We start from the raw sequence: 20164 nt of genomic DNA on the forward strand, positions 1-20164 counted from the left end.
AGAATATCGTCGAGAGGCACTTTGCTCATTTTCACGCTGCTCTGTCCGTGAAATACTGTTTTGCAATTATATTTGCAATAGTTACATACGTTGTTGCATGCATACCGCCGTGGAACAACGCAGTTATAATTCACGTATCATGGCAATTCGATGGTGCATGGTGGTAAAATGGTTTGGTGGTGGTTGCACGCTTCGTCGCATGCATCCATGAACCTGTGACTTGTTCATTTATTTACTCACTTAATCACATTATACTCTTTCGTTCCGGCGGTAGTATTATGCAATATTAAAGTTGTTCACCTGAAACGTGTGTAAATTCACTGTCGGTGAGTGCAGTATGCGAATAATTAGTGCCTATGCACGTTATACACGTCGCACTTATCAAGTTTGTTGGTTACTTGATTATTTTGTCGGTTCGACGACGGTTGGTTGGTTGGTTGGTTGGTTGGTTCGTCGGTTTATCAGTTGGGGACGCCACGGTGGATTTTACGTTCTCTCCATGACCATCTAAGGAGGGAGCGAGTGTTGCCAACTTGCTTTCGTACTTCAATATGGTTCGCGAAACTGGCTCTTTTGCTCTGTCTCCACGAGAGCTTCACTTCCTCTTTTCATTATGCTTGCAATTGTACGTACTGCACTAATTGTAATAGAGATTTCTAACATGTTGAAGTTAGTAATGGTACTCGTCTTGAATTCGTTTTGAAGACGATACGTTATTTGGCGACTTTAGAATTGTTTAGAATTCAGTAAGACGTAATAAAACAAGATACGCTCATTCGTTGGTCAAAAAATTAAAGCATATCGGATTTACCTTGGTTGAAAATCAATAATTTTCAAAGTGGCGTAAATTTGTGCAAATTCTTTGCACCGGAGAGAGTAAAAGCGCATTTTGAAGCCTGGAATCTTAGTTCTCGAAACATTTTTTTCATATTTGACTGACGCCATTTTCTTTTCGAGTTTTGACCCTGCAAAGACATTTGTGTAACTTTCTGAAAAGGAAGTGTCAACTTTGAGGTCATATACTCTTCGAAATTCGATGATAAAATTTATTATCCTCATTCATGACCGCAAAGTTGACACTTCCTTTTCAGAAAGTGAAAATTATACTACTTATCTCCATTTGGGTGGAATTTTTTCCTACTAATTACGTAACACTGTAGACATAAGGTCAATAGAGGACTAGCAAAGGAAAGGAGACGTTGATTTTTTCCATTTTTTTTTTCACCGTGCCTCGGTGAGTTACCGTCAGGTTTGATATAACGGTGCAGTTTTATTTTATATCAAAGGAAGATAAAGGAAGAAGGGTTATACATACATATATGTATAAGGTTGCGATTTTTTTATTTCGTTTTCATTATAGTTTTTTTTTTTTTTAATTTCCTCACGACGATGGCTTCAGAGGCTCCTGCAGGTATTATTGTTGTAGGCGGTACGACAGAAGCAAACATTAAAACTTCTGCACGATATTTCTGGATGAATTAACTTTTACACTATTTTACATATACATAGTGATCTGTATACTTTCAATGATTATACGCGTCGGAGATTACACTACGAGAGTTGTAACGACACGTTTTTTATAAGCTAGATTAAGAAAGAGAGAGAATTTCGCAACAGCAATATGCTGCCGATGGTTATTTTTCCCCATGAAAATTATTGAATAATGTTTTTTTCTTTTCTTTTTCAATTGCCAAATTCACGTAGTTGTTATTGATACTTCGTTTAGGAAGAGATTAATTTCATCACTCAGTAAATGTTGATGAGAAATTTGTCGAACGACAAATAAATTGATATTTGACAATGTAATACTTTGGCTTCGATAACTTCAATTATTTTGTTCAATCCGCTGAATATATATTTATACATGTACAAACGATGTAGATTCGTAGTTGGAGAGAGTTTAATCAAGACGTGAAACTATTTCCTAGACGTATTATTTTGGTCGGTTCGTTTGCTGCTTCAAGATATAACATATTTTATTCCATTAAGCTTTGTGGGCGGGTGCGGCCCGGCGGCCGCGGCAAGAGCAGAAGGAGGAAACCTACCTTAAATTATGTACAACGCCAGCGTTGCTCTTACAATTTAATATCTATTCTCGATGTTTCAAAGTATTAACGCCTCCGCGCCTCCGTCGCTACTCTTAATCGCTCAGTGTTGAAACTAAAATCGTTCCCTCGAAAATTTAACGTTATACACGTACTATACATATATGTATATATATATATATATATATATATATATAACTAGATCGTGTTATATTACCACGTGCTAGTTTTTTTTTTTTTTTTTCTTTCTTTATTTTTAATTTATTTTTCTTTTCTTCCTCTCGTTCCAATTGTGTTTGCGACAATCCGAACGTACGTGCTTAATTTTAATATCGTATAACGAATTAATTATACATGCAAAAATAATTAAGGTGAGTAAAAAAAATAATGAAAAAAAAAAAAAAAAAAAAATGACACAAAAATACGGGAGAACGGGTAAAATTTTTGAAGAACCGGAAGTTGGGGCGACGCAACGCCGAGATGAGGTAAACCGCGGGATTTTTTTTCCTTTCGACGCGTTGCTTATTATTTAATGCGCCGCAGTCTGTGCGCGGAATAGTAATTTTAACTATTCTAATAACCGCGGCGGCAGGCAACGGGTGTTGGATAGGATTCGTATCGCCGGTGTTGCACGAACCGGAAATCGTATTAACCAAACCTTAGAGAGAGTCCTCGGTTCTGCTGCTAGTGCTGCTGCTTGCCGTGGTCTGCATGCCATGCGTTATTTGTCAAGCGTTTAAGCATCCGCGAACACGAAGCGCGTCCGGCTTATAATACATACTTATAGTAGATATATAGGTACGATATATAGATATAATTGTCACACTTGCTCAACTAAGCCGTCTGCTTTTCTCCTCTTCCTCCTTCTCCTCCTCTTTCTCGTCATCATCATCGTCGTTGTATGCCAAAATCACTCTCTTATAAGTCTTTCGACTATAGTTTTCTCAAACAGTTGCTTTTATCCCGCGTTGTAGGATCTGGAATATCAATAAGTGGAGGAAAAATTTTGCGGTGGCACTGGGTATTTTTTTTTTTTTTTTTTTTCTTATTCTGCAAATGTCTTTGTTCAATCTAAAGCAGAAATTTGCTTTTCATAGTAGTCATATTAGTTTCGTTCGATTCAACACGATACTTACATTACAGCAAAAAAAAAATTTGCGTTTTTCTTACGAAATAAGTGTTGCACAGTTGTTGGTGATTTTTTTTTTTTTTTTTTTTTTTTTTTCTTCAGAGAATTTGTTTGCTCTAGAAAAATGTTTTTTTTTCTTTTTTCTTTTTTTTTCCTAATTCAACCTATAAATAGATATGTGTTCCGTAAAACAATATACATTTTTCAAAAAACATGCTTGAAGAAAGTTTAGATTTTTTGAGAAAAATGAAAAGAAAATAGGGGAAAAAAATTGTGGTTTTGTTTTTACTTTGTTTTCACGATGGAGAAATGGAAGATTGTTTTTATTGCTATTATCGTTGTTTTTTGCAATTTTTCTCGCTGTAGCAGTCAGAGAGAGAGAGAGAGAGAGAGAGAGAGAGTATTTTTAGTGATTTATCCATCTTCCCGTGTAAGAAAATGTGAAACAGAGAATATAGCGGACGGGAAATAATAATGCAGAAAAGTATGTGAAAGAAAAAAAAAAAAACAAAAATGATAATCTTCCGTTGTAATCTACAGTTGCAGAGAGACGGGATTGTATAAAAATTTATACATGTAATCAAAGGTGTAGTTACATTACTGTTGAACAGCTGCTTGCGTTGATAATAAATTTATCATATCTTATTAGGTACTTTACATTGTGCACACATGTTTATTCGTTCGTCTAAAAATATATTTACTCGATTAGCTGCAGTCTGAACATATATTTATATATATATATATATATATATATGTGTATGAATATTTATATATCTTGTTATTTTTTATATAATTGAGGTAAGTCTTGAGATTGTGTTGGCTTTATTTTTTTTTTTATTCTTATGTTTTTATCCACTCAACTTCAGTCGGACTCTTTTCTCTTTCTCGTCTTCAATTCTGTGTTATTTAATTAATCGAAATACCCTCGAGGTTTGCCTTGTAATCATCAATAAATAATAGCTATTGTTACACCAATGTGCAGCAGATCTCGAAACATTTGTCGGATCTTTATCTCCGACGCGATGATAAGAATCGTCAACATCTTCAAGCAGCGATGTTCTTCATTCTTATTATTGTCATTGTTGTTGTTGTTATTATTATTACTACTACTATTCTTTACATACGCAACACTCGAGATAACGAGTAACAATAAAATACGCCCTTACTTGCCTGATATCTTGATACACGCGTATAATAATAATAATAATAACAATAACAATAATAATACAAAAACTCGTAACAAATGCTTAATGTTGTTTGTTGTATTCGGTGGTGAGGAACATGTGTATGAAATTCCCTGAAAATTGGCAAAGCGGTGGCAAAAAAAAAAAAAAAAAAAAATAAGAAAAAAAAGGTGGTGAAAAATAAGCAGCTTATATTTTTTACGACGTTGGGTAGAAAAGAAAAATGCAGATGCATTTGAAGGAGAAGAATTGAGGAGATTATGTAAGGACATATGGGTTTAAAACACTCTTTTTTTTATCTTATTTAGTAGACACTGGGTGATTTATTCTCACAATAAGTTCACAGGCCTTCTTCTTTCGTTTCTCTCTCTCTCTATATATATTATATGTATATACATGTATATGTATATATGTTCTGCCTTAACCTCACTTAACATAACACAACCTGACCTGACCTGACATACTCTCAGTGGTATTCTTCAGGCAAGAAAAAACACGTGTCTGTTTTTCATCGTCGTTTTTATAAGGTATTGATCGTTTTTTTTTTTTTTTAAACTGGGTTAGAGTCACAGTCAAAATTCTTTACAACAGGTTAGTGATTCGGTGACTTGCAAATTTTTCTAGTCAGTATTTTTATATCGTAAAGGAAACTGTAATATTATACAGATATATCGAATAATAAATTTTTGGTAGTTTTAATGCGTGACAATAAATAAATGTTACGGATCACAGACAGAGAGAGAGAGAGAGAGAGAGAGAGTAAGAATAGATCAGAATACATTAAACACGATGAAAACTTAATTCGAAATAATACTCAAGGATGAAGAATTTCTGGTGTCTTTTCGAAAGTGGATGGTGCAAAATATTAGAGAGAAAACAATTTATATCTATCTATATATGTATGTACATATATATGTATATAGATTACCCATATTTATATGTGTACATAATTACGATATCACAGATCTCGTTCTCGCTCTGTAATCTCTTATTCTTTATCAGCACGTGTTTGTCTGGCACGGTTCCAACTCTTATATCTGTTTTCTGTATATGCCAAAGCTATAAGACTTTGCTCCGATTCGCATACCAATCGCGGAAACAAATCTGTACATTTCTCAGCTGTGTGTTGCATATATTTATATATTGTTACGTGTCAATTTATCTACGCAAATTTGAATTATTCACCGGGTGCAGATCCATCCTCTGTAATTGTAATAATAAAACTGAATTTTGAAAGAAAATTTTCTTTTTTCTCAACTGTGTCGAAGGTTCGGTGGTGAAAGAAAGTTCCGAAAGCAAAGCCGAGAAATATTGTATTACGCGTTTAGTATTTTTTTTTTATATAAACCTTAATTGTTACCTACAGAAATCTATTCTTTATTTTGCATTTTTATATATTCAAATTTTTGTCGAAGTTTTTTTTTTTTTTTCTTCTTTTATATTTGGAAAAATAAATATAAAGTATTTTAATTTTCTATGAATACGAATATCAAGTGTTTAATGATAGATTTAGTGCAGAATGATATTTGATCGCGTGTGTCTTCTGTAAATTCAATGGAATTCGTGAGACAGCCTGGATAGATCTACACTTCGTATAATGTTTTGTACATACGCTGAGATTTCACATGTACGAGATTTCATTTCACGTTTCACTGGCGTCGCTGCCACGAAGGTGGTTGCAGCAGCAGTTGCAGGCTGACTGCAGCTCGGGGATTTCGTTCGAATCGAATCACAACAACGAATCGAATATCTGTGTGTGTCAGTGTGTGTATGTATGTATCCAGGTATATATGAAATTTCCAGATATCGAACACGGAAACGGTTTTCAGAGTATCGAAGTAACATGTTAAATTCAGTTGCTGGAGGCTGAGGGGGAGGAGGAGGAGGAGGAGGAGGAGGAGGTTTGGTACATTGGCGAATTTCAACCTCCGGGCGACTCTTCGCGGTTTTTAACATCGCCTGCGGATAATAAACTCGCGTATTTCTCTTCAGCAGTGTTAAATTAAAGCAACGAAACGCGTATCACACTCTTATATCTATGGGATAGTCGATGTTAAGTGTATCGGTTTTGATCCTCTCTATTTTTGATTTTGTTAAAACTTTTTTCCTAACATTTCTGATTGTGAGACGTACAATTTATTTATTTTAATGTTCTTTGTGGATTTGATACTGAGCTGCAAATATAAAAACTCTTTCAAAGTAGCATCTTTTTGTTTTATCTTAAATACCTACTCGAAAAATATGAACTCAACAACTTTACTCTTCGCTCTGATCATTTTATAAGATTCGTAAAATTTTATATCTTAATAAACAGAAACTTATCGAACTGTTTAAAGAGATAAAAAAATAAACAATCAAATCTATTACAAAGTTTACTGCAAATAAATGAAATAAAGAATGTAATTTTTGTGAATTCGTCTTAGATTTTGACAAGGTGTTAAGATTGCTTTTAAAAAATAATTTTTCGGAAATGTGATGATAAATAGTTGGTAGGAAAATTAATTTCAATTCACCTTTTACATAATTTTAACCAACACACTTTTCATATGCAGTGAAGAATATTTTTAATAATTTTGAAACGTTGAACGTGTACTTGTACGATTAAAAATTTTTTCAATCTATGCAAACAAATAAAAGATGAAGTCTTCATGGAATCGATTCAAAAATGATCGGAATTGTCAAAAAAAAAGTGGTACCTTGAAAAAGATTCGAATATTTAAAACCTGCAAGTGATGCAATGCACAAAAATTAATCAAACTAATTAATTATGGTATTAAATATTTCACAATTGTTTAAAAAAAAGTTTTAACAAAACTAAAAATAGTGAGGATCAAAATTGGTCGATTTGGCATGAAATTCCCCCCAAGTATATGTATATATATATATATTTATTAACTGTCCAAAATACATTTTCCATATCTTTTTTTTTTCTCTCTCTTCTTCTCTTTTCTTCTTAATTCTCCTCTCGCAATTGTTTATGATTTTGTTTTCTCCGCGAGCATCCGTGATATCATCAAAGAGAAAGAATCCAAGGACATTTGAAGACGGGGACGAAAATCTTAAGGAGTTGAAAAATTGCACGATCCAATTTGCGCTGCAGATAATAAAATCTGGCGAGGCACGGGGGGGGGGGGGGGGGGGGTGCGTTGCACGTGAGTTTGGGAACGGAAAGAAAAAATAAAATTAAACTTTGCGTCGCGGCTGCGTATTTTCTCCTCGTGCTATAAGATCTACGGTATAATCTGGGCTCGTTGCCAGTATATGTATATACGTATAGCTGGTGAACTTATTCATAACGGAATTTCATATTACCGATTTACACTTGCTGCTATACTGCTCATGCTGTACCTCGTGTTTCACCTCTTCATGCAAATTATACTTACGGATTTATGAGCCTGCGTAGTATAACGCACGCTTGTGTATCTTACGGTATATCTATATAGTCTATACGGTACCTGCATATAAGGTATATTATATATCTTGAATCTAGGTGTGTATAGTGTATTCAATGTAACTAATCTTTATACGATGTACAATGATGCGTGTACCCACATGTCGTTATTAAGATTGAATTGATAGGGTGCTAAATGTGTGAACGAGGATGGCTCGAGCTAGTAACAAGAGTTAACAGTTAAACGTTCGAATATTTATTCGAATAAGGTATAATGGAGTGTGGAAATATGAGGGTAAAACTTAACTGCATTTTTCTATTTTCAACAAGTTCAACGCGTTTGGTTTCTTATAACTCTGCCGGCTAGCTTCAGCTTCGTTAAATGTGAAACATGTGTTTAACACGTTTTTTTCTTTTCTTTTTTTTTTTTTTTTTTCTCCTCATTTGGGTCGGCTCACTAAATTCCGGTTTTACTATATTTTTCCAACTCTTGAAAGTAACGAATCGCATGATATCGTACAATTTGAATATTTAATATTTTTTGATTTCTTGACACGGGTGGTGAGGTAGGTTGGTAATAAAAAAAATTCAACGTCAAAAATCTCTTGACTTTCATGGAAGTTTTCTGGACATGGGTGTATATATATATATATATACATATATGTATGTAATTTAACACCGTTCCGGAAATTGTCGTCATTGTTCGTTATAGAATTAGCTGTATTATCAATCAAATAATTATATTCGAAAGCTTTGAACATTTTTTTTTGAACACTACAACTATAAAGGAACGCTTAATCGATGCTTCATTTCAAATCTTATGAAGAAAAAAAAAAACGATTGAGTGTCCCTCGATCTATAAGAGTAAATACCTCCTCGGCACAACCACTATAGAAAAATAATCACGAGGGGTTGATGGATGGAACTTTTGAATCAGTTGTGTAGTTGCAATTCAGTTGGAGTCTAAATTTTTGGAAAAAGACTTGACTTGGTTATGCCCATTTCACGTTAAGATAAGCATGTCGCACGAAGAATAACTAGAAACGTTTGATCGTAAAATTTGTCAAGGGGGCCAAAATTAGCCGCTTATGATCCACGGAATTTTTGTAATCTGTCAAGATCTATTTAGCTTGTCGATACCACCGCGTGCGTTTTCGGAATGCCATAATAATAATAATAATAATAATAGTAATACCTATCCCATAACACGTGCTGTGCGTGCGTTGCACGACCTCACATGTAATGGAGAACCGAATGGATGCGCGTCGATTGATCGTTTACACGAGGGATGAGTTAGTATGGGTTTTGAAAAGAGAGAGAGAGGGGATGATGATATTTATCACACAAGCTAGAGCGAGAAAAACGGGCTATTAATTTTTCACCGGTAGCTAGAAAACTGGAATACGGGAACAGCACTGACGGCTGGAAGGAAGGAAGGAAGGGGGAATGAGGAGAGGAGAATGAGGAGACGCACGCTTCGCAGGTTCCATTGAAGTGTCTCCTCAGATTCTCTCGTGGTTAACCACGTGGTTGGCTCACCGCCAATTTCCTCCTCGATCCGTCTCTCTTTCTTGCTATCTTTCTTCCCTTTGCTTTTTCTATATTTCTCTATTTCCCTCTCTGTGTATTATGCATATGTATATATCTATGCACCAGGTTACAATATTAATTATGTACCTACATTCGCATACGCGTAAATCATCGCCACGCTTATATATATCACATGCGTATCCATTTCACAGAATCAATAAATTTCTTTGAGTCTATGAGGTGTCGTTGCGACGACGAATGAACTCTGGACAATGAACATGAATTTCATTGATATTCTCTTAATGTAAAACTGTCGCAATATGTGATCAGGGATCTAGAGAAGGATAGAATGCAGAAAAGAGAACGATAACCTTTTGATACGCTATGAAGAATTGGAAATTTATTATTCAGAGTCGCAGGTGTTAATTACGTGACCTGAAGCAGGCATTTGATGGATCATTGTACCGCTATACTGCTGTACAGTTGGTGCATGCACTCGGGTTGTTCCTTCTATTATGCATGCAAACGTGTGTAACGACGTCAGGATTATCGTGGTTGTCCTCCATTCGTCGTTGCTGCATTTCATAAAAAGGAAGGAGAAATTTAAGTGAAGAATAATGTGGGAAAAACCACTGATGATAATAACACTGGAAGAACTTGTTTTTTTTTTTTTTTTCAGTTCTCTGTATCGTTACTGTAATGTTCAAAACATTGTTGCAATAATAACAGAGGAAAATTTAGTACCGGCAACTCTATTTTGATATAATTACACTTGCTAATACTACATTCTATGGTAATTGCAACATTAACTTGTTTTGGTTAGTTTAGTATATTTTGTCATTTTTTTTATTTATTTTATTTTTTTATTCTAAGTTGAAGAGAGTCTTGAAATTAGTTTACTGTTTTTACCAGCATTAAATATGCAGCTACAAAACAACTTCTGTTCTCACTTCGTATCCAGAATGGTATATTTTTAGTTTCTAGTGCAAAAATTAACAAAGTTGAAGATTGTATGAGATAATCCTAATTAAATTTTTCACAAGTAAAGTGCATCATCTAACGTATTCCTTACATCTGTTGATACACTACACAGCTATGGATATTGTAATAAAAAGAAAAAGAAAAAGAAAAGTATCGTGGCTTTTGCTGCAGAGGAAAGTCTTCTTGCTTTCCCAACGTCAATATTATATCCATAATATGGAAGTATCTTACTGGCGCAGAAATTATCTCGTCTTGTTAAGCCAGCCGTCGCAAAAGTTAGTTCTACGTACCTCCTCCTATCCTCCGTAGCTTTTCTTCTTCTTCTTCTTCTTCTCGAGAAAATGCCGCCGCCCGCCACTTTGCCATTCTTCCTTTTCACGATTGTACATTATGCGAAAAGTTTTACTCCATATTGTGAGAAAGTTTTTCATCCTGTGTATGTATAAGGTTGAATATACTCGTATGTATGCTGTGAACCATCTTTTGGACCCTAGGATTCGGGTCTCAGTATTTTCGTTGAAAAACTAAACCGAAGACTTATAGTTCTTAATATTGAGTTGTTCAGAGGATGTAAAAATTTTAATCTTTTTGATTTTGACAATCTTCAAAACAATTTATTTTTCGCGTTCTAATCGCTCGAAAACAAAAGACAAGCGGTATTTTTTTTTAAACCCAACAATCTCACGTTTCCTTTATGCGTTAAGTTGAAACCCATGTCCGTTTGTAATTCTGAGGTTTAATATCGACTTGTTGTTGTAGTGTTTTGTCATACTTATATATGTACATGTTGATAATGTTGATTTTCTTTTCGCATTTCAGAATCACGAGTACGGAGGTTACGGGGATGAGCCACGAAGAAAGAGGTACTATTCAAGTTTACGTTATTTACGAAGCTCGTACTATTACGTTATTGTATCAATTTAAAATTTATTTGAAAATCATCGATGCAGATGAAGCCTTGATAATTAATGATTTTTAATCATTTTCATTTCGTTTTGGTTCCACAGGGAGGACAATAACAAGCCTAACCACGTCCTACTGTTCACAGTAATCAACCCCGTCTATCCAATCACGGTGGTAAGTAGCAATTAAACTTTTTATAGATTTATAATGAAAATTTACTATGTCGGATGCTCAGAAACGAGTCATTCATCAATCGATAATCTCTCGGTAAACCTTTGTGAGGAAAAAACAAGATTGGTAAAACAATAAAGAGTTGCGTTTATTTTTATTTTCCATGACAATATGCCACGCTCGTCGATATTCATCATTGATGATGTCTCTTGTTTGGTTTTTTACATACACGTAACAACAGACTAGTTTTGTGCATTGCTATTACCCTGTTTCTATATGAATTCACGTTCCGAAAAGCATCAGCGAAACACAACTGTACGTGTAAACTAGTCACGATTTTCATGAATTCATCGTTTGATGTAGTTGATTCGATGTGACCTGCAATGGAAATTCTCTCTCCATTTGTAGATATGTGTCCTGTTTTTAATCTGATCAATTCCGGTATTGAAATGTTTTTTTTTTTTTTTTTTTTTTTTTTACCGAATCATCACTAACTCGGTGTTGATTAAACTTGTTGATTTAACCATTCAGGTAACTGGACTTGGCACGCGTCATATTATTGTCTCTAAAAAATTTTGCTGCATCTTCTTTGGATGTGAATAAGGTATTGAAAACTGGGTTGCAGCTGTTGTGTGGGATAACGTAAATTTAACCAACGAGATATATATCGGCTGCTGTATAGGATTACGTTCGCATCATTTTCAGATACCTATATACGTTTACTTGTTTTTGTTTTGTAGAGAGAGAGAGAGAGCTGCGGCTTCGCCGAAGTAGTAAATAAAACTATATCGTATACAGTTTTCTTCGTTCGAGAAAGCAGCTTTTTATACTTGTACAAACGAGCCTTACCATTCAGCTGAAGTTAGCTGCTCTACCTTTAATCCGGTACCGCGTTACAAGTAGTACACCTAGTGAACGTATATATACCTTTTCTGGGCAAAACTAGAAACAACTTTTTAATTGCACAAATTATCGTCGAGGCTCATCGGAAAACAGCAATTACGAAGTACAGTGGTTGTTCGTTTTGATAAACTTTGACCGTTAGGCGGTTTTAATGAAGATCGATAATCAAGCGTCCGATCGTATGAAATATACATTCGAAAATAAAATTATCGTGGTTATAGTATGTATAGTATCATTGGATTTTGCGAGACTAATACTGATGATTTATGAAGTAATATAATTATAATGATGTGATAGTTTAACTCTTTGAGTCACAGGTTATTCGTGGATCCAATATGGTGGACGAAAATTTCAAATTCGATCGAATATGGTAAATAAAATTTGTGCAGGGGTTTTCGAGGCTGTCTATTAGGTTCGTTATACTGAATTTTAAAAATCTTATTTCTGATTCGTAATCAGTGACCCCAAAAACTTATAATTTATGTAAAACACGTGTCGAAATGAATTATTCCTTTAATCTACAAGATTTTTGTTCAAAATAAATTTCTTTCCAAGTATATAACAATTTACATTATATCGCAATAATTACTCTCGAGTGTTAGAAACCGTACTATCCGAAATAGCAAAAGACCGTAAAGAAATATGTTCGAAAGTTTTCTAAATATGAAAAAAAATTGATCTAAAATAATTAGTAAAAATACTTGCCACTATGATTCAAAGGGTTAAAGACGACACTCAAGTTTCTGTCGAAACGTCATGAAAATCGGCTAAACAGTATTTGAGATCATCGATACCGAACAAGCTACTGCACTATAGAAAGCTTCGGACTTTGAACGTGATCACGTGGAACGTGCTACATACTACATACTACATACTACCAACGGACATACCGCTCCTCGTTATACGGATCATTGACAAAGCTAGAAGTGTTCCGCTGTGGTGAATTTGAATTTTCTTTTTCTTTTTTACACACGTTTTTGGCCGGCCAATAATAGCCCTGCTGCGCTGCTGCTGACGCTATGTTGGTACTCAAATTTATTTAGCGATCAAGAAATACGTACGTGGATCTGAGTCGGCCAGCAGAAGCAGCTACGTGATCGCAAGTAGTTTCCTCACTCCACATTGCTCCGCGGTCATCAGACGGGTTACAATGGCTCTTCTGGGTCTCTCGCGTATTCCATCCTTTTCTTTTTCTTCTTTTTCTTCTTCTCTCTTTGTCTGTCTGTTTTTTTTTTTTTCCCCAACACCCCGGGTTATACTCACTTACCGGTCCTCTCAACACGTCGTTTCATTTTATTCCTGCGGCAAGGCGAGCGGTTGGTTGGATGCTTTACCGAGTGCTACACTAATTAAGAGATTCTTCTTAAGGAGAAGGAGGAGACGATGATGATGACGCGGAACAATCTCTTTCTATATTTACACTTTCATCCATGTACACGCGTATAACCTCGTCTACTCATTCCAAAATCACCAATTATCTAGCTTCTTTGAATTTAACACCCCACCACCCCTTATGTGCATGAATAACGAGCTGCTGCAGCATCTCGATATTTTGTAACAAAAGTATTATATTGTTGTTGTTGTTGAATGACGTGTAATTTTCGCTATTTACTATACGTGTGTCACATAGGTATAAGCTTTGGTATATATATATATATATATTGATTCTGGCGAGAATTCTTGAGATTGTCACACTGTTGCGCGAGAAATTCTTATTCTGTGAGTCATTTTACTCATTTTATGTATACCGGGACCATCTCTAGAAACTAAACAGGAACTGCGCATGCGCGAATTTAAATCCGCCGTCCGTGCAGTCTGGCCACCCCGAGACCCTGCTGTCAAACTCTGTTTCTGTCGGCGATGTAGTTCACATGCATTTTTGAGGTTAGAATCTCAAGTCATTCAGATAGTCACTCGGAAAGGCTTGGGAAGCATTTGTTATTGAAAATTGATTGTTCAAAGAACGGTCGGAATTTAATGCTGATGCTCTTTGAAAATTCGTCCTATTCGATTGAAACAAGAAATCTGTTCAAATGTTGGGTGCTTGGAAGAAACGAAGCAGGTAGGTGGGGACAATTTATTCAATCATTTTCATTACTTCATACATTAAGAATAACAATGAAATTTTTTTCTTTCAACAGAAAATACAGCCAAAATAATAGCATCTCTGCTGTTAGCTGATGTCTTCTCTTCCCATTCAATTCATGACACATGCAGAGATCATCGGCCACTTTTGTTGGTTGAAAAAGGAAGTTGTAGATCTTACGGTTTCTTTCAATTTCAAATCTAATCTAAAGAAATCTAATCCCAAGAGTAAAACTCAGAAACATTCTGTGACACAAGTTAAAAATCAACATTTTCAAAATGTGCCTCAGTAATTAACTTTAAGGATAATCATGTTTTAGAGTAATGTTCAGAACATTCATATGAAAATATTGACTTATCGGGTTCAACATTGTACCCCTTGTTCCTTTGAAACAAATGAATATCTAATTTTCACTGAAGTTCATGAAAATATCTACTCAAACCTAAATCCAATACAATATCTTGTTCATAGTGCTCCGAACATCATCCAGTAACATGAATGTCCGGAAGGAATCCCTCTGTCGCAGAAACCGTTATAAGGTTCTTTGTTTTTATCTTGTGCCACTAGATAACTTTTGCATTGCAGATTCCATTTCCAATCTTAGGATGAGATTTTTTGTTTCGAACAGTGTTAACATGGGATGCAGAATTAATTGTAATAAATGGAGATTCACAAACTCTCAGTTTCAATGAAGGACCATTGTAAGAGTATAAAATTGAATCTGGTTTCAAGCTTTCAATAAGTTACCGGATGACTCCCTGATAAAGATTCATCATAAAAAAGTTAGCCAGCAAGTAAGTCCTATTGTAGACAAAGTGATCATTTGTAACGTGTACTAGTAAGTGAATGCATTCCTTAGACCTTGCTGGGGTTGAACGAGGCTCAAGCACGGATGATAGCTGCAACTAGCTAGTCAGATGATACTGTCGATTAATATTGACTTTAAAGACATTTTCAACTGAAGTTATCCAACATTTTTAGATTGAGATTGGTTCAGTTTACCCATCAAAATTCATCCTTGGAATCTGATTTAACACTTGAAACACTATTCATCTGAATTGAATACCAAGAGAGTGAAAAATAAAATATCAAAACTGCCGATAATAAAATTTGAAAAATAATGTGGACCAATAATACTGCTTGGATTACAATGGTGCACGGAATGATTGCTCTGTAAAATTAGTTAGCAGCAATTGTTGAATAACAAACTTATTACTATTGGCTCGATAGATCTAAAATAATGGAATATTCAAACACCATGATCTGTAGCGTGTCGTGCTCTTCAATTTTGCCACGACTGATGTTCAGAAGGTGGCGATGACCAGAAGAAATTCCTTCGGATACCTGTTGTCTAATGGAACAACGGAACAACCAGGTTCGATGGTTGGAACGGTGGCACCAATCGAGAAACTAGGGTCCTAGCCACCAAAACGTTTTGACCATCAGGTAAGGTATGATTTTCATCCTATTATCCAAACTTGAAACTTTAAGTCTGTCAGAACAAACGAATTTTATCATTGAATACATGTGAAAATATTGTAATATGCAAATATCATAGCATCAGAAATTTACTTACACGCTTCAACGCCTGACAACTTTAGTCTCGCTTCGATGATGGTTGTTTCCCACCTGAAAATATTAAAAGATATTATCATCAGACAAGAGCTTCTAATTGTTTTGGATACCACTAATTTTCAATAAATTGCGACAGAAAAACGAATTGCTACTTTTTGTACTCCTAAGCTTTGTGTTTCAAGATACACTATTTCTTTTATTCCTTGTTACTGATTTTATTTTAATATTTCATGTTCATCGGCACTGATTACTGGCTTCCGGAGCACTGCACTGTAACAAATCTACTCTGGAGCAACCTTCTACTGGGTTTCAACAATCCATTTATTTTTAATTTTATGTAAATAAAGAATCTGTTTGAAATAAACAATATTTTTACTTACCTGCCTCAGTTTGTCTAGACTCCCACTCGTTGATGACGTTCCACATTTAATTTCAGTTTTCTTCTTTCAATAAATAACTGATCCAATTTCTGTAGCTTTTGATATTTGTTTCTCCATTGACGCCTTTATTGTGTCGATTAAATATCTGCTAATATCAACTACGGTATTGCTGAATGACACTTTTCTTAGAAAATTCACGATAAGTAGGAATAAATATCAACATAACCTCAATACGCTACTTTACGCGCGAGATATTCAGAGCCTTGTCACATTTCGTGTACGTTGGTCGCCTTGGTTAGCTGACGAAAATTACTCCGCGGGGCAATTTCGCTGACCAATGAAATTGAATCATCTGGCGCATGCGCAGTTCCTGTTTAGTTTCTAGAGATGGTCCCGGTATATAAATATAAATTATACATATATACGTACGGATACTTATACCTATATATCAATGCGAGTGTGCGGGCGGATGTGAGTATGTAAAAAGACATTTGGCAACTCACCTCGACTTGCACAGATTTATGCGTCAGGAAAAATATGTCCTAGCTGATTGAGTCATGCAAAATTTTCGTGGCAGTTTACTTTTGAAAAATTCTTGCAAAATATGAAAAGTTTGACCGACTGGATATTGCGATGAAACCGACTTAAAATAATCGTGATTTTGGTACAAAACAATTTTCTGCATTTCGGAGTTATGAATGTCTACCAAAAGTAGTTTATACACGTAAGACTAGTGAAAGATTAACTAATCAATCAAATTAAATTAATAAATGGTACTTGGTGAGCATCTTTCAAGGCACGATGCATGCATGAAAGAATAATGACAGAATTTGATTTATGGCCTGAGATATTTTTCTAAAAAGGCACGCCAAATTCCACTTATTGATTTAATTTTCTTTCTGAATTCTTATTAATGTATGAGTTGTTTTGGTTTTTATTTATACTGAATTATCATTTGTAGTTGGATAAGTTTACGGTTAGTTTGAACTGGTCAGTGTGGCAGCAGTGTAATTCCAAAGTGATGTGGTACCTAAAAGTCGAGTTTCAATCATGCTTGTTATTGTGCAATGATTCCAATTTTTTTTCATAAATGATGAGAACACATTTTTCATGTACTTGGCGAAATGTTGTTGCACCAAAGATGTTTTTTGGGGTGATAACAAAACAGAAAAGTTTGATTTCTCTGGTTCAAGTTTTGGCACTAAATAATTCAATTGGGAATTGGGCGCTTTCGGAATTTTTCGAATTCGGAATTTCAACCCCGCCCCCCATAAGAAAATGATATAAACACCTTATCTCACTACATCGTCATTTTTTGATTTAAGGTGTAACGGATATCGTGTTTTTTTTTTTTTTTTTTTTTAGTTTTTTTTTTGTAACAATTATTCAGTAGAGCAATATGTGCGCAAACTGGAGAAAGTTCAAGTAGTGATACCTTGTAGAAATCTCCCATAAATTCCATCTCCTTGGCTATTGTATTATCGTGTCCTTAAAATCTAGATAAAACGTATATAGGTATACTTTCTAATCGTGAAAACGTGTGTCTATGCGAACCTCTTTTCGATCTCACCCTTTCTCCAGCATCTTTGTGTTTTTTATTATATACATACATACAAGCGTTCATGCTGTCCATAAACACAGCGTTACAAAAGTTTGACGAAAGCATAATTCGGATGGTTTTATCAATATAAAAACGTAAAACAGCATCATTACACAATCCAGTATATATCAATTATTTATTATCAAAACATGAAACGTCAATCATAGTTGCAAATTTTTGCCTTATTACACAGTGCAGTGATCAGGAATCGGACGAATCTGCATAAGTATTTACACGTTTAATCATTAATTATTCGGTAATACCGCAGCATGGCTTCGCAGAAACCAAATAAGAAAAAGAAGAAGAAGAAGAAGAAGCTGCTGCAAGTCGCGCAAGACGTCGAGCGTCCGTCTCTTGCGCGTTAAATTCGTGGCTAGCATCGGTACCTACTATATATATACACACACCATATATAACTATATATACGTATACACGTTGGTACTATCCTCTCTCGTCTCTCTGCAGCCACACACACTTATTTATATTCATCCATGTACGTATGTATGATGTAGTTACGTGTGTACCTAAGCACTTGAAGAAGAGGATGGCTCGCAAGTTATTAGTATACGCGCACGGGGCATTATTGCGTAACCATATGAGACGAATTTGAGACAGAGGAACAGTTGGTCCGTGTCACACTCTCTTGCTTCTCTCGTATCTAACGGTTTGGTATAAATTCATTTTTTTTTTTTCGGCGCTGATTTTACTCCAGGTGATTTGTGAGACGTGGTTAAAATTTCATTTCACGTTGAGATATATAAGTGTGTGGTACGATGTACGAAGTTATAGTTGTTCTGAAAATATGATTTCTTAATTATAACTTAAATAAATAAAATACCATTTACTTGGTAACAAAGACGATGATTTCAATTCATTTCTATTGATTTCTACTAATTTTCAAATAACTTTTCTTGCGGTTATACTTTCTCTTGTAAAACATCCCAGGAATTGTCGGTTTGAGTTACAAAAAAAAAAAAAAAAAAAAAAAAAAGAAAAGGGAAATATCATATTTGGAATGGAAGTACGCGAAATAGTGAAAAGATTTTATTTTTCCAATTAAATTGAGGATCTGGAATTCCTCATCAACGATGGTAAAAAAAAATATTGATGTTATTTCATTATAAATAAACATTTTTAACATTTTTTTTGTATTGTACCAACCGTTTCACACGTTTTAACACTATGATTAACTTCTGAACATTTTGAAAAAAAAATTTATCGTTAAAAATCGGTCGAAGAAACAAAAATCGTGGATTGAAAATTATTTAGAATTGAATTCAGAAACGGTGAAGTTTATGATGATCATGATTATGATAATAATAATAATCTGAAAAAAAAAAACCTAGACTGGGTGGCGCATTTTATCTTAAACTGCACATTTTCTTATACAAATTGGAAAAATATATATCTATCGAATTACAGTTGATGTGAAAACTAAGCCATCAGTTGACACAGAAAATCCTTCGTGCACACGTACACACGTGCATATTTATACAGGTGTTTTGTTCGTAGGTTATATAAGGTACAATACACGCGTATGAGTGACGAAGTATTTAGTCTTTATCTAACTGACGAACAGATGTGCTGTAAATCGGGTCGTTTACTTGGACAGCGTGAATATAAGCATACGTAATTTATGTTGGAGGAAGAGAATTTCTTTTTTTTCTTTCTTCTCCTTTTTTTCTTTTTATTTCTCGCTTGTACTTTTTCTTACTTTCTTGTTGTCTTCTATTCTTTTTCCGTTTCTTCTAAAATTTTTTCATCGCTTAAATGTATATATATATATATATATATATATATATATATATATATATATATATATATATATAGTGTGTAAAAGCGATGCTGCATCCTTGCTTCTGCATAAGACTAAAGGAAAGTACATACCTATAAGTATATTAGACTACACACATACAGTCACACTGGTTTAATAGGTTCACTTTTCATCCGGCGCTTTGTTATATTTATATCTTTAACTAGAGGAGCCCAAGCTAGTACCATATATTAAAAATACACCAGCCAGTACGTCTACGTATGCATGTATGTGTGTATGTACGATGGGTTCGCGCCGTTCAACCCTCTCCTCTCTTCCACACCCCTTTCACGCACTAGTTGTGGTAGCTTTCTTTCTCTCTCTTTCGCTCGTCGGACGCAAGCATAAGTGTTACGATATCGTGTGATTGTTATAGGTACGTCTGTATATGTACAATGTGAAGTTTTTTTTGTTCTCGAATTAAATTCAAATTTTTGGTATAAATTTACTAAATACAATTAAGCACATCTACA

The 20164-nt window shown here is 34.7% G+C and overlaps 1 protein-coding gene across 2 annotated transcripts in view; it reads left to right on the plus strand.

The window, feature by feature from the left end:
- Positions 1-20164, plus strand: part of LOC124406852 (heterogeneous nuclear ribonucleoprotein L) — a 73118-nt gene that overhangs the window by 3710 nt on the left and 49244 nt on the right. For both annotated transcript variants that reach the window (XM_046882493.1, XM_046882494.1), the window contains exons 2-3: positions 11080-11123; positions 11268-11337. In XM_046882493.1, coding sequence (XP_046738449.1) covers positions 11080-11123; positions 11268-11337 — 114 coding nt within the window. The remainder of the gene's footprint in view (positions 1-11079; positions 11124-11267; positions 11338-20164) is intronic.

The sequence above is a fragment of the Diprion similis genome, chromosome 6, assembly GCF_021155765.1.
Source record: "Diprion similis isolate iyDipSimi1 chromosome 6, iyDipSimi1.1, whole genome shotgun sequence".
NCBI lineage: Eukaryota > Metazoa > Arthropoda > Insecta > Hymenoptera > Diprionidae > Diprion > Diprion similis.